Source organism: Amborella trichopoda, chromosome 13 (genome assembly GCF_054954075.1).
Source record: "Amborella trichopoda isolate Santa Cruz 75 chromosome 13, AtrichopodaSantaCruz75HAP2 v2.0, whole genome shotgun sequence".
NCBI lineage: Eukaryota > Viridiplantae > Streptophyta > Magnoliopsida > Amborellales > Amborellaceae > Amborella > Amborella trichopoda.
In genome coordinates, this window is record NC_142348.1 from 39,872,160 (window position 1) to 39,893,832 (window position 21,673).

At 42.9% G+C, this 21,673-nt stretch overlaps 1 protein-coding gene across 4 annotated transcripts in view; it reads left to right on the top strand.

Annotated features, from left to right (window-relative positions):
- Window positions 1–334: 334 nt before the first annotated feature.
- The window catches only part of LOC18446449 (DNA polymerase V family), a 28,351-nt gene continuing 7,012 nt past the window's right edge, over window positions 335–21,673 (top strand). For 2 of the 4 annotated variants that reach the window (XR_016046715.1, XM_088854744.1), the window contains exons 1-4: window positions 335–476; window positions 744–1,706; window positions 2,081–2,206; window positions 6,070–6,267. Coding sequence is in view for 2 of the 4 variants with exons in the window: in XM_088854744.1 (XP_088710870.1) it covers window positions 936–1,706; window positions 2,081–2,206; window positions 6,070–6,267 (1,095 nt within the window). In the remaining 2 variants the exon portion in view is untranslated. The remainder of the gene's footprint in view (window positions 477–743; window positions 1,707–2,080; window positions 2,207–6,069; window positions 6,268–21,673) is intronic. The other 2 variants (XR_016046714.1, XM_088854742.1) reach the window with 1 other exon arrangement.

Below are 21,673 nucleotides of genomic sequence, written 5' to 3' on the forward strand. Positions count from 1 at the left end.
TTAAAAATATTTTATAATTAGATATGAAAATAGATTTTGAGATAATCTTAAAAATATTTTACATCAAAATTTTATGTTATGATGAAATTTGAACGTGCACCTTAAATGAATTCTTTAAGGTTGCAACGTTATGGAAACAAAGGCAAAAAAATATCCCAGATTTTTTTATTCATTGATAAATCATCATAAGTCAATAGCTGACAGGGATTTTTTCCATATTTTTCAAAAAGTACATACACCATTTCGCAATTTCAATAATATGAGGGATGGTTCCGTAGTTTGCACCCCTACGAAAGCTTCTCAAACCCTAAGCCTTTTGCAGGCTCTTTTTTTAAACAGGTTAACACGCGCTAGAAACCCTAGAAATTTGCTTCTGATAACCATTTTTCCATGCCCTTGAAACCCTGGGCCGGAGCTTCGCCATAGCTTTTTTTCACCATTATTCAGGGCTTTCTCAAGAGCGCTTGGAACCCTAGGTATACATATCTATCCATCATTTTTGCAAGCCATAGAAACCCTACGGTGCCTTCTGTTTGGCCATTTCTTCTATTTATTTTTTGAGTTTAGTTTTATCAAAATGTTTTGGTAAGAGAGTTTGTTTTCGTTTTTGAGTTTGTTTGGTGTGTCCTGTTGGTTTTTCTTTTTTCTGCTAATTGCGAGCTTCAAAGTTTTCATCAGAAATATCGTCAAGGAACGATTTTTTTTAGTAAGACTATTTTACTGCATACTGATTTTTGTTGCAGAGAAGAATTTCATGTATGATGTTGTAGAAACTTAGTTGCTGATGATACATGTAATTTGAAGGTTTGTAAGTTTTTGGAAGTGGCATCCTTTCTAAGAAGAAAAGAAGTTCAGATTCAGTCGAAGAAATTGGTTCCTAGAGAGACCAAAGCTATACAGAAAACCCAACTCGGAACTGTCAGGAAAAGGATAAGATGAAGAACAAGAAGAAAAGGGAGGAGGCTGAAAATGAGGTTGAGAATGATGAAATTGCTTCTCTTTGTGAAAGCCCGACTATCTCTCGTGAAATGAGTAAAAACAACAAGAAGAAGAAGAGCCTGGAGGTGGGAAATGAGGTTGAGAAAGCAGAGGTTGCTTCTCTTCCTGAGATCCCAACTAGCCTTCAAGGAATGAAGAAGAAGAACAAGAAAAAGAGGGAGGTAACCGAGAATGAGGTTGAGGAATCTGAGGATGCTTCTCTTTCTAAAAACCCACAAAGCCCTCAGGAAAACAAGAAGAATAGGAAGAAGAAGAGGGAAGAAGCAGAAAATGAGGACAAAGCAGGTTTTTCCTCCATTCCTGCAAACCCAATGGAGAGAAGGAAGAAAAGGAGAGAAATGGATAAAGAGAAGCATCAAACAGAATCAAACAACATGCCATCGAGAACTCGTGTTTTGGTTCAAAGCTCGGAGCACCAAATGAGTGTAGTATCGAACCCCCCTTTGTTGAGTAATATACCTGGATTTCACATAAGTGTTTTTAGGGATCTTTCATTGGCTGATACCATGGCTAGAGAAGCAGCCACTGAAGCATTGGTTAAGGAGCTTTGCGAAGTTCAGAAAGCACATGAGAAGTGCATCAAGGAAGGTTCGAGTGAAGATGACCTGCAATTGGAAGCTGCCAAGGATGATGGTCTCAATAATTGTGCCCCTTCATTGAGATATGCCCTTCGCCGACTAATTCGTGGAGTTTCTTCTTCAAGAGAGGTACACTTTCTGTGCCCTTCTTTAGTTCTACCTAATTGGGTGTCTAATGTTATGTGATATGTTTTTGTTGTGGGCTACGATAAACATTTTATAAAGTGTTTTATGTATTCTAAACCCAATATTGTAAGATATTCACCCTCAATCATTCATGGGTGTTTTTCTTTGTATCGACATCCATTAATATTGGAAGTCTTTCTGTTATGTGGAATTAATATGTCTCTATTCATCCTCAATCTTGGATGTGAATGTATACTTAATGATGGTGACCTTTTTCCACCCTTCTGTAATATGTTGCATGTGAATGTTATATTGTTTTTCAGTAATGAAAATTTGTATGTGGCTTATTGGATGGTCTAATGATTTATGTGTTGTAGTGTGCAAGACAAGGCTTTGCATTGGGTTTGACTATTGTCATTGCTAGCATTCCTAGCATCAAGGTGGACTCATTGCTGAAACTGATTGATGAATTACTGGAGGTTTCTTCTTCAATGAAAGGCCAGGTAAATGGCAATGGTTGCTTCTTTAGGCTTTTGATTTTGGCCTATGCCTTAGGAATAATGATATGATTTTGTCTTCATGTAATAACTTGCCACAAAGTAATAATCATTGTTCAGTCAATTGTCAAAAGAAAAAAAAGAGCTATATTAATTGTTGAACATGAGTTATTATTCTGGATCAACAGATTAAACTGTTATACTAAAAAATAGATTTGCTTTCATTTTGAATCTGCCAAATTTTGTCAAGTAGCTACAAGGAACTAAGATTTTGCCACCTATAAATTAAAATTAGTCAGATAAGAACATGGAAAATATTTAGCCTGGCAAGGATTACTTGTGAATTTCACGGACTTGTGAAATTTAGAATTCCTACAGATGTGACTGTTATCACCAGCCTGCTTGTAGAGCTCCCTTTCTTGTTTGAAAATTTGGAGCTGTTGTGGTGAGAACACCCATGGAGAAACCGGCAGCTTTCTTTAAAGATACAATCAAGAATGATTTGAGTTCAAATGAACGTGCTCCATAACATTATATTTTTGTGAATCCCCATATGCAATGAGCTATAAAGAGAATGCCCTAAAGAGGAATCGTTTGCTAATAGGTATGTCCTTTGTACAGGTTATTTTAATCCTTAATTTTTATTCATACCTTAGTTCAAATATCTTTCAATAGTAATGTCTCTTTTTACTTCTAACTAATCAAAACAGGGACCTCTCCCCGAGCTCATCAGGAACAAGAAACGTAATTCTCAATGAGCTCAGGGAGAGGTTCCAACATTCCATGATAAAATGGCTGAAGTTTGGGGACCACAACAGTGCATTTTTTCACAGAATGGCTAACTGCCATAGAAGAAATAATACTATTTCCCAGATTATATCTGGTACTCCTTTCTCGAAGAGCCTCACTTAGTGGAGGCTGTGATCTTGGATTTTTTCCAGAAGCTCTTTAAAGCCCGGTTGGTCCCAAACCCAGGGTGACGGACCTCTCATTCTTATCTTTGCTGCCTAGTAAAGCTGCATGGTTAGAACGACCCTTTTTTGAATCTGAAATTGCCAAGGCTATCCCCGACATGGGCCAGGACCGTGCGCCAGGGCCTGATGGCTTCCTTGTGGCGTTATTCAAATAGTTCCGGGTCATTCTCCACAGGGAAATCCTCCCTTTCTTCAAGAGTTTCACAAGAGAGAAGTTATCCATAAGGCCGTGAACGCTTGCTTTTTAACTCTCATCTGAACAATAGAGGGCGCTGATGAACTTAAGGACGCTGATGAACTTAAGGACTTTAGGCCCATCAGCCTCATCAGTAGTTCCTATAAAAGACTTTCCTAAAGTGTGGGCGACCAAATTTAGGGAGGTTTTGAATCTTGTCATATCCATAAACCAAGGGCCCTTTTGAAGACATGCAAATCTTGGATGGGGCCTTGGTTGCCCGCGAGTGCATTCACTCTTGCCATCTAGCCAAATCATCGGGCATAACTATCAAATTAGACTGGGGCAAGGTCTATGTTCACGTGGATTGGACTTTGCTCGATGAAACTCTTAGAAGAATGGGGTTTGGGCCTAGGTGGAGGATGTGAATTAGAGGATGCATATCCAACGCCCACTTCTCTGTCCTTATTAACGGTTGTTCGAAAGGTTTTTTCCCCGCCTCCAAAGGACTCAGGCAAGGGGACCCCCAATCGGCTTTCCTTTTTGCCATAGTCACTGAGGTCTTTAGTAGATCATTGACCAGAATGTACAACCATGGCCTCTTGAAAGGTTTTATTGCCCGGAGGAGGGGAGTGGGGTGGGGGGGCGTGGTCTCCCATCTCCAATATGCTGACGACACTTTGGTGTTTTGCGGTGCCATTGATTGACAGGTCAACAATCTTCTCCTCTTCCTTGTAAGGGTTCCAACGAGCCACGGGGTTCAAGGTAAACATGGACAAAACCAAGATGATAAGGATAGCTACAAATTGCTCTTCATAGCCTCTTTTGCCAATAGGTGGGGTTGCAAGATCGAGCCCGTGCTTGCTACTTACCTGGGCCTTCCCCTTTGTTTAGGCAAACCCAATGTTTAGGCAAACCCAAAAAAGAGCATTTGGAGCCATCTCATCGATAGATTTGATCGAAATTCGCAGGCTGGAAAGGTAGTTTCCTTTCCTCGGCAGGTAGGACGACGCTGTTCAAGGCTACCTTGTCCAATGTACCTGTCTTCCAAATGTCCCTCTTTCATATGCCAACCTCCATTGGTGCCCACTTGAAGCAATGGATTCGAAACTTCTTATGGTCAGGTGAAGGAAACTCCAAAAAAATCCATTTGGTGGCATGGGACAAAGTGTGTAGGCCCAAGGCCCTTGGGGGCTTGGTCCGCTGCTACAATATCTTCAAAGTCACACTTATGGTTCCAGCCTAGAACTGCTAACTGCATGGTGTTTTGGATGAACCTTATGGTCATACTCCCCTTAGAGACAGATTCTCTACTCTCTAAAGGGTGGCTACTTTCATCATGTGCCTTTGTGAAGAGGAAACAAGCACCCACCTTATTCTTCACTGCAAACTGGCTACCGATATTTGGGGAGCCTCTTTATAGCTTTTTGGTCTCTTTTGGGTCACCCCACTTTCCCTCCCTTGCCTCTTCAACATGTTTCAGTTTATGCTGTGGCCTAAGGCAGGCATCTTGCTATGGAAGGTGACCATATCTGCTTCTCTTTGGGTGATATGGACCGAGCGCAATAGTCGTATCTTCAGAGGAACTTCAGCCACCTTGGAAGGGCTCAGGGAGCACATTAGATCCCTATTGACCTTTTGGGCGAGAAACCGCAAACAGTTCAAGCACTTCTCACCAGCGGATTATTCGCTCAATTGGCAGTTATGCCATCCTACAACACCTGGGGTTACCCGTTCTGTTACATGGCAGCCACTTGAACCAGGTCATCTAAAGCTCAACTTCGATGGCTGCTCCCTTGGCAACCCAGGGCCAGTTTCAGAAACCATGTGCGCAATATTTTCTTCTCTTTCTCTAAATCGATCGGCATTGCCAATAGCATCACTGCAGAAGCTCTGGTCTTCCTTGAGGGATTAGGGGCCTTCAACCCCAGCTGGTGTAATGCCCTCTCGGTCGAAGGGGTTTCTAAAAGTGTCATTTCCTGGACCTCAGGAAAGGCAACACACCCGTGGAGACTAGCCTATATTTTCAACAAGATTTGCGAGATATGCAGGCCATTCTCTATTTCATGGACTCTCTCACCTGGCGTGAGGCCAATATCCTAGCTGATGCCCTTGCAAAGAAGGTGCATCGAGTCCTAGTGATGGTGGACCCACCTGATTCTGGGTCTCACTCGGTTCCCAACTTGACTCATTCAGAAGCCATGGATGTATAATTTTGTGTATCCCTCATCCTTTGGGTGAATTTTATTCTGCTTCCCTGTGGGGGAGATCATTTTTTGTACTTGTACATTTTCTTTTGTTAAAGTTAACATTCTAAAAAAAAAAACTAATCAAAACAGGGCTGCTACTTCTTTTCTGTCTCTTTAGAAGTTCTAGTTCTGATTATATATATATTAGTTATTTTCTTGCATCTATCTTTATAGCTATTTAACGGTCGCCTTCTGGGCGACATGTCTTTCTTTCACCTTCCAGTGGCTAATTAGGTTATTCTTGTGGTTTTACTTGTTAAATAAGCTGTTGCGCAGTCTTTATCTTATGCTGTTTTCGAATCTGGTCGGGTGAAACCTGCTTGTTTGCCTTCCAGACAATGAATTTGCATATGCATGCATAAATTGCATCATTTTCTGTGGTTCCTATGCTTGTAACATATCCTTTCTTATGTTTTGACTTTTGTGCTATATATGGACAAAGCTTTGACATGTTCTGAAACGGTAATGCAGGAGGTAAGAGATTGTTACTTGGGCCGTCTGTTTGCATATGGAGCTCTTGCCAGATCTGGTCGAATAGCTGGGGAATGGACTTCAGATAAAAAGTCTAAATCTATTATGGAATTTATTAACTCTGTAGTTTCACTTGCTAATAAGAAGCGATACTTGCGTGAACCTGCTGCCTCTATTATAGTGGATTTAGCTAACAAGGTAACTATGTCTGCTATTTTGATATGATATAGTCTTTTAAGGTGATATTTAACATGTTTTCTGTCTGCCATTTGGTTATGAGATCTATCTTATGAAACACAATTTCATTGATGCCATTATCGTATAGTCTTTAAATACTGTGCCTATCATGCTGCAGCAGGAGGTAGTTTTGTGTGAAATATCTAATGTTCCTATGTTTCACCTAGAGTATATAGTTGACTTTGAAAGATACTCCCTTGTAAGTTCATCTTGATTGATGCTTTTAAAATTATTTTTCTTTTGTCTTCTTCTTTCATCAAGTCTGACTGAGGGTATGGCCCTTGATAGAGCGGAATGGTGGCACAAGATTTGTGTAGCCAACCCCAGTTAACTGGGAATTGGTTTACATCCAGCTATTCAAAATCTTTAAAGCTTGTATGTCCATGTATTGCATTAACGCTTCACATTTTTTAGTTTATTGGTATCAATGGGTGTTACTTAGGGAAGACTTTGCATGTGCTATGCCGCCTACTTATACAAGGGTGCACTACCCCTAAAAGGCCCATGTTAGAGGGATTTTTAGTGTCAAAATTTTAGGGACATTCCTAAAATCAATTAAAAAAAACAGGATTCTGGGCTCTTAGAACTCTGGATCTTATCATCCAACAAATTGATGTTCCTAAGTTGTCATTTTTTGGATGGTCCAGATCTAGAGTTTTAGAGCTTGATTTCTTTTTACATTGAAATTATTCTCTAGGTGAATCAAGAAATGTCCCAAAATTTTGGCCCCCTACGGTCCTTTGGACATGGATATTTAAGGTGTCGTGTACAGCTGTAGATGCAGGTGATGTCGCACATGGAACTCCTTTCCTTTTATTTATTATTATCATCATTATAAAAAGCGTAATCCATTCACATTAAGAGGTGGTCTAGCTGATAGGATCACATCCTATGTGCTACCTTAAAGATTCAGGGAGAGTTGGAGGGCCACAAAATTATAACATCAGTCTCTCTCTCTCTCTCTCTCTCTCTCTCTCTCTCTCTCTAGCTAGAGAGAGAGGGAAGATAGGATGGGATGAGAGAGAGGACATTGGAGGTTTTGGCCATTGAGAGTGAACGGGTAGGTCATTTAAGGCGCTTGTGTGTGATATGAATGAGAGAGTTTCAGGTGAGTAGGCTTTGGCTTCATGATGGAAAACTGATGAGAAAAAATATCTTTTAGGGTGAAGGCATGGAGATAAATTTCTCCATTTTGGGCTCACAATAGAGAAAACCATTTTCGCCAAAAAAAAATCTGTCCTAGGTTTTGGATCCAACCAATGGAAATAGATCATTTCTCTGGAAAACCATTTCTTGGTAATCTTCTTCCAGGGATCCAAACCCTTAGGAAAATTTTAAACAGAAATTCTTAGCTTCCGTTGCATTAAATGGTATATCTATTCCTTTTTTTGAGAAATGTTAACTTTGTATAAGTGGTTAAGTAATTACAAGAGGATTAGTCGATGGGTGGCATCCCACAAACTGGATGCGCAGACTTACAAAAAAAATATAGGAAGTATAAATGATGGCAAAATGTTTGACAAAGAAGATGGGGGAATTTGGGGTGTGCAGAAGAGGGGATAGGGAGTAGTAAACTTAATATAAAGTCTTTTACAAGGCATATAAAACCTAAAACCCGAAAGTGAAGCCAAAGGTGAGAGGGGGGAGGCTTTTTGTCAACTTGCTTGGAACTTAATGTGTGCGAGGACCAGCGAGCAGTGGACTGATGGTGGTTACAGTGGAAGGAGAGTCCTTATATGGTTGAGCAAATCAAGGTTTCAAAAAATGCTAGGTGGCCGGCTTGGCGCCCAGAACCTCGGGCGCCTTGTAGTACAAATTTTTAAGATATATACATATATTTGCTATCCAAACGCACATATGTGCATATAGTTTTGTCAATTTTGTAATTTATTGCATTTGAAAATATTGTAACATACATTTTTATAACAAACATATGACATATCAGCATATCACATGTTGAAAATAAACTTGTTCAAAATTTCAAAATTCAAACCATACAAAACATTTAAAAGTCTAATAGGCGATGTAAGAGGAATATTTAGATAGTCTCCAACTCTCCAATTCTCCAGATTCCATATCCATAAAATAAAGCATAATAAGATTCAAGTCTCCAATTCTCCAAGTCTTCAACAAATTGATTTTGAAAAGTATAAAACCACACTACAAAATAGTCCAAAAAGGCAAAAAAAAGTTTGTCTAACATCCAAAATCCAAATGTCTACGGCGCAAACCAAAATGGTGCTATAAAGATATTTACAAAAGAAGAGAGAGGACATCAATAAGAATCATAATCATCATCGTTATTATACTATCTTGGGGGTCAAAATGACCCCTTTTGCCCTTTTGGGCTACTTGAAAAAACAAAAAAGGGCTACGGCCTTGGGCACCCGCCTAGGCGCTTGCCCTGGTACATCTGCCCGTGTTGGGCCACCGGGGTGTGGGCGAGTAGTGGTTATGGTCTAGGGTGCCTAGGCACCGGGTGGAACGTTTTTTGAAACACTAGAGAAAATAGCTGTTGGCAACTGGATCTATAAGCTATGACTTTGATGTGCGTTGTCGCCTGATCTTGAGTGACATCAATCCTTAGCAGCAGCAAATTAGCACAACAGAGATGAAATCCTAGAGAGATGGTGAAGGGAAGAGGGGGGGTCTCAGAGATTCGAGGGGCAGCAACATCAGTGCAACGTTTCATTAGAATGAGTGATAGATGAGGAAAGAACATGGAGTACCCCTAGACAGGAGGAGAAAAGAGGAAAGAGGAGATTAGAATTACATCAGGGGTGAGGTTGAGAAAACAGAGAGACTGAGATGAGGAGGGGGGTGAGAGAGTAGAAAAGGACAGGGTACTCTAGACAGATGAAAGAGAGAGAACTGTGGGAGAGGCTTAGAAATAGAGTAGAGGAGGAGAAGAGAAGGGGTGAGAAGTAAGAGAGAGGCCCCATAACAGACGAAGACAAGAACAGAGAAAAGGTGAGAAGAGGAAGGGGTGTGGAGGGGGAAACAGGAAAAATGCCTAAACAAGAGAACTTAAGAGGGGCAAAGTTTAAAAAGAAGACAAGGTAAGAATGTAGAGTAGAGCAGTGAAATGGGAGAAGGTTTTCCTTTTTTTCCCTTTCTTTTTTTCCTTCTCCCTTTCTTTTTTTTTCTTCTTTTTCATTTTTTTTTTTTTTTTTTTGTGGGGGTGGGGGGGAGGGGAGAGTAGGAGAGAGAGCGAGATGATATAAAGATATTAAGATGAGAGAGAGAGGGGGAAGATTCAAGGGGAAATGAGTGTACCTGTGCCCCGTGAAGCTTCTCTTTTTGCCAAACGATCGGCCTCTGAGTTGGTCTCCCAAAATATGAGTTTGAAGCGAACTTGTGGAAGAGTGTTGTAGAGGAAAAAATATGCTCAAAGGTGGAAACAAGCCTCCATGGGGGTTCTGTCTGTTGAGTTGCCCAAAGGATGGTATTTTTGGAATCTGATTCTACAATAATCCCATGGGTGGAGGTTCCCACCAATAAGACAAGAAAGGTAAGAATGTAGAGTAGAGCAGTGAAACGGGAGAAGGTAGAAGAGGAAGATAGAGTAGAAAGAAAGGAGAGAAGGGAGGAATAGACTTAAGACAAACCTTCTCCTTTTTTTTTCCCTCCTTTTTTTGCCCTTTTTTTTTTTTTTTCTTCTTTTTCCTTTGTTTTTTTTTGTGGGGGTGGGGGTGGGGGTGGGGGCGGGGTGGGGGCGAGGGGAGAGTAGGAGAGAGAGCGAGACGATATAAAGATAGTAAGATGAGAGAGAGAGAGGGGGGAAGATTCAAGGGGAAATGATTGTACCTGTGCCTCATGAAGCTCCTCGCTTTGCCAAACGATCGGCCTTTGAGTTGGTCTCCCAAAATATGAGTTTGAAGCGATCTTGTGGAAGAGTGTTGCAGAGGAAAAAAATATGCTCAAAGGTGGAAACAAGCCTCCATGGGGGTTCTGTCTGTTGAGTTGCCCAAAGGATGGTATTTTTGGAATCTGATTCTACAATAATCCCATGGGTGGACGTTCCCACCTGTAAGACAAGAAAGGTAAGAATGTAGGGTAGAGCAGTGAAACGGGAGAAGGTAGAAGAGGAAGATAGAGAGTAGAAAGAAAGGAGAGAAGGGAAGAATAGGCTTAAGGCTTAAGACAAACCTTTTCCTTTTTTTGCCCTTTTTTTTCCTTCCTTTTTTTGCCCTTTTTTTTCCCCTTTTTTTTTTTTTCTTCTTTTTCCTTTGTTTTTTTTTGTGGGGGAGTGAGACGATATAAAGATAGTAAGATGAGAGAGAGAGGGGGAAGATTCAAGGGGAAATGATTGTACCTGTGCCTTGTGAAGCTCCTCTTTTTGCCGGACGATCGACCTTTGAGTTGGTCTCCCAAAATATGAGTTTGAAGCGAACTTGTGGAAGAGTGTTGCAGAGGAAAAAAATATGCTCAAAGGTGGAAACAAGCCTCCATGGGGGTTCTGTCTTTTGAGTTGCCCAAAGGATGGTATTTTTGGAATTTGATTCTACAATAATCCCATGGGTAGAGGTTCCCACCAGTACCACATGTTTGAGGCGCTCCAGTAGTGCCAAAGCCTCCGTTATAGTGGACTCCTTGATTCAGAGAAGGTCCATAGCGTTGAATTTGAGTCGGTGAGCATTCCTCCATTTCCAGACGGCCCTAGGTTCCTCAAGGAGGATCCGTCTATATTCAATTTTTTCAAACAGGGGGTGGAGGTGACCAGAGTGGCCGAGGTCTATTCGGCGGGGTATGTAAGTTCAAAAGGCATTTCCAATTAGTTATGAAATGGGTGATTGGGATGTTTGCAAAGATTGATATTGTTTTGCCCCAAAGGGAAATTAAGATAGATATGGACTCAAACACAATTTGCTGAGTTTTATTTTACGTTTAAAAGTTCTGGCATTTCTCTCTATCCACGAGCTCCATAATAGAGCCGCAATGGATAGGTGCCATAATTTTATTTCCTTTCTTGAGAAGGGGGGAAGAAAAGGGATTCAAAAGGCTAGTCAAGGCTAGTAAAGGAATTGGATTCTTGTTCTGAGAGATTTCTCTGGAAAGTTGGGTCCAAACAAGGTTGGAACCTCGGAATTCTACATATTCAACTATGAGAGCTGCTTGGTTAAAAGCCAAAAGAAAGAGAGAGGGGAAAGCTATATTGAGTGGAGAATGGCCAATCCAAAGGTCTGACAAGAACTTGATGTGGGTCCCATTTCCCAGTTTTAATCTAGTACGACTGAGGAAAGAATTTTTGGTTAGTAGGAGATACTTTTCCAGGCACCTGAAGACCTATGAGGTGGGGATTTGGGCAGCCATTCTTCTTGTCCCATCTCATATTTAGCATGAATGACCTTTTGCCATAAGAAGGGATGGGGTGAAGAAAACTTCCACCACCATTTTCCCAATAGGGCACGGTTCATAGTTTTAAGATTTCTGATTCCTAACCCACCATTTTTTTGGCACATAGACTTTATCCCAAGCAACTAGATGGTATTTTTGGTACTTTCCGTACCAGACCAATGGAAATCCCGCGTAAGTTGTTCCAATCTACGGATGACTGAGATGGGTATTTGAAAGAGGGACATGTAGTAGATAGGAATACTGGCAACTGTGGCTCTGATCAGGGTCTTTCTACCCTCAAAGGAAAGGAAGCGACCCTTCGAGGAGGCAAATTTCCATGTGAATTTTTCTATTAAATTATCCCATAGATGTTTCCTGGGTTTTCCCAAACATAGAGGTAGACCTAGGTAGGAGGAGGGAAGTGTTTCCATGGAGCAGCTTAATCGTTGGGCTAGACTGTTAAATTTTGGGGTTTCTACCAGAACCCCAAACTTTTTTGTTTTAGCAAGGTTGACTTTTATAGCAGTCAAGAGCTCCAATGTCCTAAGAAAACGCCATAGACAGTCCACTTGTGCAGGATTGGCATCACAGGAGATAAGAGCATCATCTGTGTAGAGAAGATGTGAGATTATAGGCCCAGATGCAGAAGATTTAAACCTGATAGGAGACCCCAGTCCTATACTCTAGAGATGCTTCTGGAGTAAAGCTCTCATATGAGAGTGAAAAGGAAAGGCGAGAGGAGGTCCCCTAGCCTAGGCCCTCTGTTAGCTTGAAAAAAAACTTCGAGAGATCCATTAAGAAGGATAGAAAAAGAATGATTAGATGGTAGCGTTTGATAACTTTCACTGTAGTCTCCTTAGGAATCACCCCTGCTGCAGATGTCCTAGATTCTGGGATGCAGGTGAATATTGGTAGAGTGAAAGTTGAAACCCTGTTTGATAAACTGTGGTGCTGGTAATTTCACTTGTTTGGCAATGGGAAGCTAAAAACTGCATGTAATATTGTTCATCATGTATTTCATTGATATGATGTACGAAATGCAGTTTTTTAAAAACATTTTGCATTAAATAAGGTTCCTTCCAATCATCCAATATAATATCAAACATATAAATAATTGAAGGAATACCAATATTTACATAAATTGAACCATCAACAAATCTTCTACTTTTATAGGACTTCCTAATCCTCAAGCCATACATGTTAAACTCAATGACTCAAACTATTTTAGTTAAAATGATTTTGTTCTAACTTATACCACATGTAAGTGAGAGTCCTAAATTATGGCATCAATATACTGAAACATTCAGATCAAAATCCTAAGTAGGGAAGCATGGTTGAACAAAGCTTTAAGATTATAACCATATAATCACATGAAACTGTTTCTCACCAAAATGTATGATGAAAGTTTTTAACTGCAAGTATATCAATGAGTATAAAAAGAATCAAATGAACTTCATAAAAAAATGCATCTTTAGGATAAACGCCCCCTAACTATAAAAAAATATCCAAAATAACTAAAGAAAAAGTGCAATTCCATCAACAAAAATAAAAAAGTCCAAGCAAAAGTACAATACAAACTACAAAATAGTGAAAGGGAAACGCAACAACAAAAAGAAGTAAAAAAAGAGTGGGTGCTTCAATCATAAACATGAAGAGAATTAAACCAGGGTAAACATATGCAAAACCAATCCTGTAACAGTCAAACAAGAATTTACAAACAAGCAAACGATTAAAACCAACCCTAGAAACAATCAATCACCAAATCGTAAACCAATGATAAGCCTCATTTCCCTAGCTATAAATCCCAACTTAACGGTCCCAAACCAGTGAGAAACCTCAAGTCAACATAAAACCCTAGAACATCCATAGAAATGAAAATAAACCTAGGTTCCCACTTGGAAACAACCAAAACAAACAAATGGGTGTGAAAATACTTGAGGACAGAGAGCTTGAAAGAACCCGAAGAAGATTGGTGGCATAGCTTAGGTAGTTTCTGATGAGGCCCTGAGTTGTGGTCCTGATCTCGTTCTCGTTAATGGTTGATTTTGGCCTTGGTTTCTCAACTCCCTGATACCCACGGTCTCTCTGGATAAACCCTAATCACATGAAACTGTTTCTGGGGAAGAGAGAGCGAGATGATAGCAGAGGTGTGGTGCTTGCTGCCTTTGCTTGGCGAGAAGGCTCGTGTTTTTTACGGGCCTTTGTGTTTCGACTTTCACCATTTGGGGTGAAGCGTGTTGCAGAGCCAAACCTTCCTCAACCACTTCTTTTAGAGGAATAGTAAAGGGGGTAAAGTTGGGTTTTGACTTTCATCCTAACTTACCGTTGCTAAACGGGTGATTTATAATGTAAGGGTGAAAGTGGGGTACTTTCACCCTGATTCATGGTTATCAAACGCTACCGATAAGCATGCTTGAATCCCTTTCCTTCAGCGTGAGCCAAAACCCATGTGCTCTTGGATAGAGTTTGCGAGTTCCAAGTCTACCTTGTCATAAGCCTTTTTCCAATCTAATTTAATTATAAGGCATTGGTATCTCTATTCTTTCTCTCTCTAATTGTGTTAAAACCTCATTGAACCCAATCACTCTTTCCAAAGCATTTGTTTTTTCATGGATCACATTAAGCAAAAGCCAGAACCCCTATGCATTAAGCAAGTGAGTGGAAAAGTACATGCAAAATTTAGGACCATGGTTTTATACATTGCGTGGGCTATAAGAAAGCTACCAAGACACTTCCTGCTCACTACATCTCTCTCTCTCTCTCTCTCTCTCTCGAGGTTTTGAGCTTCCTCCTCAGTACTACTATGCTCTAGGTTCCAATACTCCAAGGCCTCTCTCTAGATTTCATTACTCTAAAGCCCAATTTCTGGAGAGGTTTTTAGCTTCCTCCTCACTTCTCTCTCTAGGTTTCAATACTTCGAGGCCTCTCTCTAGGTTCACTACTACTACTCTCTAGGTTCCAATACTCCGAGGCATCTCTCTAGATTTCACTATGCAAAGCCCAAATCCCTGAGAGGGTTTTAGCTTCCTACTCACTTCTCTCTCTAGGTTTCAATACTCAGAGGCATCTCTCGAGGCTTCACTATTCCAAAGCCCAAATCCTTACTTTTGGACTACTCTATTCTCACTAAATTCAGCTCTGACAACCACCAATAAGAAACGATATCAAGATTTAGACTCGCATTACAACTCTTCACAAAAAGCAAACGGGGCCTCCCCCACAAAACCCAATTTGAGCTTGAAATAACTTTTTTAGTTTTTCAACCAGTCTTTAATTTGTTCATGTTATAGTCGGCAATTTATTGCTTGTATTAAACCTTCCCCCCTTTCATGTTTTATAGAGAAGGCAATGGCATGCTTCTAATAGCTTCTCTTTGGGCTTCATAGTGTTGGCCATGGGTGTGAATCTTAAGCTTAGAGATCCATCTCTCTCTTCATGCAAAGGCCCTTACCTATTAATCTACTGTGCAAAAATTCTTTACATTTTATTTTCTTATTTTTGTTTCTTACATAAATCCACCTTGGCCTGTCCCAAGCCTGTCATGCCGGTCCCAAGCCCGGGTAAAGGAGGAGGGTTATGTTAGGTAGGGCAGCAAACATAAAACTTTGTGAAATCTTATCATGAATCCTGAACTCATGAGCAGAATGACGGAATAAGATTCTTGCTGCTGACCTCAAATAGTTGAGATAAGGCTTAGATGATGATGATGAGTTGCAGATGCAACATCCATATTCATTTATTTGTGGCATCATAACTAGTTCTTGTTGCCTTACATTCGTTAAGTTGAGGACAATCATTTTGGCAAATGGAAGGGGAGATGATTCTATCTAAAGCTGCAGAGCCATCCATCTTTTAGTTCATGACATCCAGATGTGGCTAGGGACATGGCTGTAGCTTTTTTTCTATTTTTTATTGTTTTCCACTTGTTTAAAAATATGCTGATGCGATGCCTGTTTTCAAGTATTCGTGCGTTATATCTTTTTATTGGAAACTTTCATTGTAATGAAGATTATTAATACTGGTGAAAAGAGGGGATGGCTCAGAGGGAAAGTTTCCTTCAAAAACCATAGGAAAATTTCCAGATGAGGACTCGGCGTCGTCATCGTCGCCCCTCACCTCCCCCTTCCTACTGGGATCTGATTTACAATCTTTACCCCACAACCCTTCCATTTCATTCTGCTCTTCCTTCTTCTACTGGTTGCTGTCAGGGGGATACCCCCAAGGTCACCTTCTCTCAAGTGCTTGCATCGGCTCCTCCCACTTCTAACCCTGACCCTTTATCTGGACGCCCCGCTTCTCCTTTTGTTGCAAGGTGCTCCCCCTCCCTTGTTCGTTCCCCCTTTTTTCCCTGCATTTTATCGCCTCCTAGTGAGGTCTTGTTCCAATTGCAATGCAAGCTCCAGTCTTGTTTAGTGGCTGCTTTCCACCCTCAACGGGACGACGTGAGAGGAATAGAACGTTGGGCTAAGAAAATCTAGAACAAACCATCTCTCACCTGCCGTCGCATGTATGGGGGTTCTTATTTGCTCTCTTTTCCTTCTCCTGAGTTGGTGCAGTATGCTCTTAAGACCCCAGCTATTTCCACCTTCCATGGGGCCTCCTATTCGCTTATGTCTTGGTCTGCCTCTTCTGGAGCCTACAGGAAACAAGGAGTGTGTTTTTCACTCGATAATATCCCTCTCCACGCGTGGTCTCCCGTGACTCTCTCTAAGATAGCTGAGCTTGCGGAGATTTAGTAGCCATCAATTGGAAATCCATAGAGTCTCTTCCCCTTGGATCCATCTGGTTGCTTATTGAAGTTTTGGATTCCAACGTGATTCCCTCTAGTGTCTGGCTTGAAGTCCAGTCTCTCTTTTTCTGTGTCTCTTTATCTTGGACGGAAGCTTCCCCCCCTTCCTCCTCCTCCTTCAACTCTTCCCCCTCCATCTCTCAGCCCTCGAATCCACTTGCTTGGCCTCCTGTTCCCCACAGGAATCGCAGGCTCAAGAGGTGCCTCTAGCATGCCGCAGCCCCCCCCTCCTCCTGGCTTGGGTATTTCTCCTTCTGGCTGCGTCAGCCTCAGGCTTTTGGTCTCCACCGGGCTAAAGTCAAGAGTTCCAGTAGTGACCCGGCCATTGGGCCCTTGGTCTCTACCTTAGCTCAGGACCCTTCTTAGGGTGCTTCCCTAGAGCCCGGTCCAAACTTCCCCACCACCTTTTCGGGTTCCTTGGTGGTTCTTCCCACTGAGAACCCCGTCGTTTCTCCGGTGCGTCGAAGACCAGGAAAAGAGCCCATTATCTTTGTTCCCGTCGTGGTCCCCTCTCCTGGCCCATCATTATGTGACTCCCCCACCGCCTCTATGGCTCCCCATGTTGTTCACACGTGCCCCCCGACCTCTGTTTCTTTGGCAGTGACGCGTATCTTACCGTAACCACGGCGCCTTCTGCCATGTTACCTGTAGCGCCTGTCTTGCCGCCTTCGGTCACTTCTGCCACTGTGCCTTGTGACACCTGCCTTGCCTCCTTCGGTTGCCCTTTCGTCTGCTTTATCGCCAGCCGTCGCTTCTTCTACCCCGTTGTGTGCCTCGTCGACACCTGTCCCTCTTCAGCTTGCTCTGCTGCCAGTTGGCGTGCTCTCTCCTCTGTTGTCTGCCACGCCTCACCTCCCCGACCTCTCCGCATTTAATCCCCCCGTTCCCTCTTCTTCTCTGTTTTACTCGGCCCCCTCATTCTCCCCGTCCTTGGATCCCGCCCCCCTTGCCTCGAGCCTCCCCCATCCCCTCGCTTCCTCCCTGGGATGTCATGTGGCTTCCTCATGATGGAGGCTTGCAGCCGTCACCTCTCCCTTAGGCTCTTTCTCTCTCCTCCTTCCCTTCCTCTGCCTCCACTTCTCTCCTTCCCTTTCCTCCCCCTTACCCTCTCGTTTCCTCCTTTCCCTTGCCCTTACTTAGCAATCCCTCCCCTCCTTCTCTGTGTCTTCTGCTTCCCCTTGACTTCTCCCCCCTATCCTTTCCTCCCTCTCTCTCTTTTTGTTTGGCCGTCTCTCTCCTCTCCCTTTATGGACTCATCACCCTCCCTTTGGGACCATGAGTTTCCCTCTCCAGCTTACCCCTCCTTGGATTTCTCTTTTTCCCCAGGCTTTACTGCCCACGTAATTAGGGTCCATAGGGTTCACTTTTCTCATCACTGTTTTGGGGCCTTTTGTCTGTCCCACCACTCGGTTGAGGTGTCTCACCAACTTGCTTATCTCTCCCCCACCCCCGCCATCCTCTCCCCTCTTCCCTCTTCTTTCCTTTCCCTTTCTGTTCCCTCCCTCCCTCTTCCCTCCTCGTCTGTTCCCCTGTCGCGACCAGTTGGGAGCCCAATCTCTCCTTCCCTGTCCTTCGTCTCTCCTCTCCGTTCTTCGTCTCTCCTCTCCGTTCTTCGTCGTCTCTCTCCCTCTCGTCTCCTCTCGCTCCTCCTCCTCACCCCCTTTATCTTTCTCCCCCCCCACTTTGTGACTCCCCCTCTACCCCCGTTTCTCTTCCTTCTGATCTCTACGCCCCCTTTTCCCCTCCCCCTTCTACCCAGCAGCAGGGGACTGACCAGTCCGATGCTCTGGTGGATCTCATCTCTCCCTCCTCGTCAAGGGCCTTAGACGGGGGCGTCGACGGGGATGGGCTTAACCTACCAATTGTGGATTCTTCAACGACCTTCTCTCCCCCCTCGATGGACAATGGCGACGAGGGGGTCGACAAGGAACGGCTCGACCGTGACCTGGAAAGGATGAAGGACATGTACCGCTTGATGGGGTTCCAGTATGATGGCCTTGAAGGATTGGCTCATCGTTTCAAACTCGCCGATCCCTAGAGTCGCATGAAGGTGGGATTCAAAGGAAAGAGGGAGCTTTTGAACCTGTTTTCTTCTTTAACTGTTCAGGGCCCATCCTCTATTGAAGGGTCCTCTTTCTCCCCCCAAGGCGGTTCTTTGAGTCGTTCACCCAGAATAGCCTCCCTTCCCTACTCTCTGTCTTCATCATGAAGATAGTCACTTGGAATATCAGAGGTTTGGGTCATCCTTCGAAAAGTAAGGCGATCAAGGACTTGACTTCCAAACGTTGTCCCACTATTTTAGCTATTACTGAAACTAAGACCCTTGAGCCCTCCCTACTCCAAGTTCGTCAGGTTTGTGGTAGGAGGCCCTGCGAGTGGGTAGCTTTACCCGCGGAAGGAGCCTCAGGGGGAATCTGGGTTATTTGGGAGCCCACTTATCATCTTTTAAAATCCTTGCATATAGGGGATTTCTCTGTCACCATTTTGCTCTCCAGAATCTCAGACGGCCTTGAATGGAAATTTTCGGCCATCTATGACCCCTGCTCTTCGGCCTCTAGACCGCGGCTTTGGTTCGAACTGGACTATGCCGCGTCCCTCCCTCATCCTATTCGGTGCCTGGGTGGGGACTTTCACATAACACGGTGGTCCCATGAATGGAACTCCAGCTCCCGGATCTCTTGGACTTCTCTGATTTCATAACTAGGAATGACCTCCTCGATATTCCTCTCCAAGGCAACAAATTCACCTGGTCCAATCACTCATCCCAACCTTCTCTCTCCAAATTGGATTGGTTTCTGTTTACCCTAGTTTGGGAGGAAAAGTTCACGGGTTCTCATGCGATGGCCTTGCCTAAACCTGTTTCTGACCATTGCCCCATACTTTTTTCAACCTTAGCCCTTAATAGGGACCCCAAACCCTTCAGATTCGAGTTAGCCTGGCTAGAGGAAAGGTCTCTCTCAACTCTGATCCTTACCTGGTGGAACTACTTCTCCGCCCAGGTAAATGGTAGAGTAGGGTTCAGACTACAATCGAAAATTCAACTCCTCAAAGCTTCCCTAATGTCCTGGAGATCGTCTGTTTCAAGGAACTATTCTCAGATGAAGTCTGATCTCCTTTTGACCTTGCAAGACCTGGATATCATTGAAGAATCACTTCCCATGTCCTCTTTTGAAGCTGACCTCCGAACCCAAACAATATTTAATTACTTATCCACATTGAAAAAAGAAGAGATCTACTGGTATCAAAGATCTAGAGTCAACTGGCTCGAAACAGGGGACCACAATACCCATTTCTTCCACAGGATTGCTAAATAATGTAGGAGGGACAATTCAATCTCGACCATTAAAGTTAACAACTGTTATTTAGACCAGCCGGAAGTGATTAAATCAACAATCTTAAACTATTTCCAGAACCTATACTCAGCTCCTTTTGGTCCTAGACCAGCTATGGCTGACTTAGACTTCTTGACCCTTTCGGAAGAACATGCAACATAGTTAGAACGTTCATTCCTTGAAGATGAAATTCTTAAAGCGTTGGACGGCCTAGCTAAAGACAAAGCTCCTGGGCCTGATGGGTTTCCCGTGGCCCCCTTTAAGATCTTTTGGGAAACTTTTCGCTTGGATTTCTTAAGTTTCTTTGCAGAATATGTTCAGCAGTGTATTCCCAATGAATCCATCAATGCCACTTTCATCACGCTGGTTTCTAAGATCCAAGGGGCTGAGGAACTTAAGGGTTTCGTCCCATAAGTTTGCTCAAGTCCTCCTATAAAATTTTATCTAAGGTTCTGACCACTAGACTTCAGGAGGTCCTTCCTTCGGTCATCTCTCCCTCACAGTCGGCCTTTATTAAAAATAGACAAATCCTTGATGGAGCTTTGATAGCCAACGAATGCCTCCATTCCTGGCACCTAGCCAAAAAACCTGGTCTTATTTGGGCTAATGCTTCAGGTGTTTGGAGGTCCTTTAATGCCACCCTTGAATTATTCAGGAAGCTCATCAGATTCTATCCAAGAGAAGGTAGTAGAGTGCGATTCTGGACTGATCTATGGATAGGTCATACTTCTTTGAGGGACTGCTATCCCTCTCTGTTCTCTGTTGCGTTTAATAGAGAGGCTACCGTAGAGGAGTTCAGACTGGAAGGAGGAAAAAGAGAATGGCATCCATATTTCAGAAGGCACCTTTCTGAGGGTGAATATAATCAATTCCTTTCACTCTCCTCTCTGCTCCACAATACCTTTATCCATATCCACAGTAGAGATAAGTCGGTATGGTCCCTTGTTCCGTCAGAGGACTTTACAGTGGCTTCCTTCTACAAAAAACTCATCCAACCTTCTGCCTTGCCCCTCAATCCAACCTCATTTCTATCACAAGTTTGGCAGACTATTGTGCCTCCAAAGGTGCAAACCTTCAACTGGATTGCAGGTTCTAACAAGGCCCTCACTATGGATCACCTACAAAAGAAAGGAATTCCAATTTCCAATAGGTGCATCATGTGCTTGAGTCAAGAGGAATCCAATAACCACCTTTTTCTCCATTGTAATGTGGCCCAAGATCTATGGAGCCTACTGTTGCAATTGTTTGGGGTTCTTTGGGTAATCCCTCCAACAGTCAAAGACCTTTTCGCTTTGAACTTGGCCTTGCACTGGCTGAAGGCAGGCAGAACCCTATGGAAAGCCATGGTGGCAGCAACTATTTGGACCATCTTGAAAGAAAGAAATACTAGAATCTTCCGGGGACAGGCCGGTCTAGCCCTTTCTCTTTTCCAAAAGGTTACATCCTTAGTAACTTTCTGTGAGTCAAACCATCACCTCTTCAATGGTATCCCAACAGACTCCTTCCTACCACAGTGGGAGCATATTCTCCTCCACAAACCGAAGAAAAAGAAAGTTATAAGAGCCTGGAAACCTCTCCCCAAGGAGCAATCAAATTAAGAGCATATTCTCCTCCACAAACCGAAGAACAAGAAAGTTATAAGAGCCTGGAAACCTCCCCCCAAGGAGCAATCAAATTAAATTTTGATGGTTGCTCTTTGGGAAACCCAGGCCATGCAGGTACAGGAGGAGTTTTCAGAGATCACCATCAGAACATACTTTTTACCTACTATAAATATCTTGGCATCCAAGATTAACAGTTATAAAAAAAAAAAAAATAAATAAAGAGGGGATGGCTCCTTTCCGTAATGGGCTTGCTCTTGCTAACACGGGATTCCAATGAGTAGGCATTTGTAGAAGCTTGGAGAAAA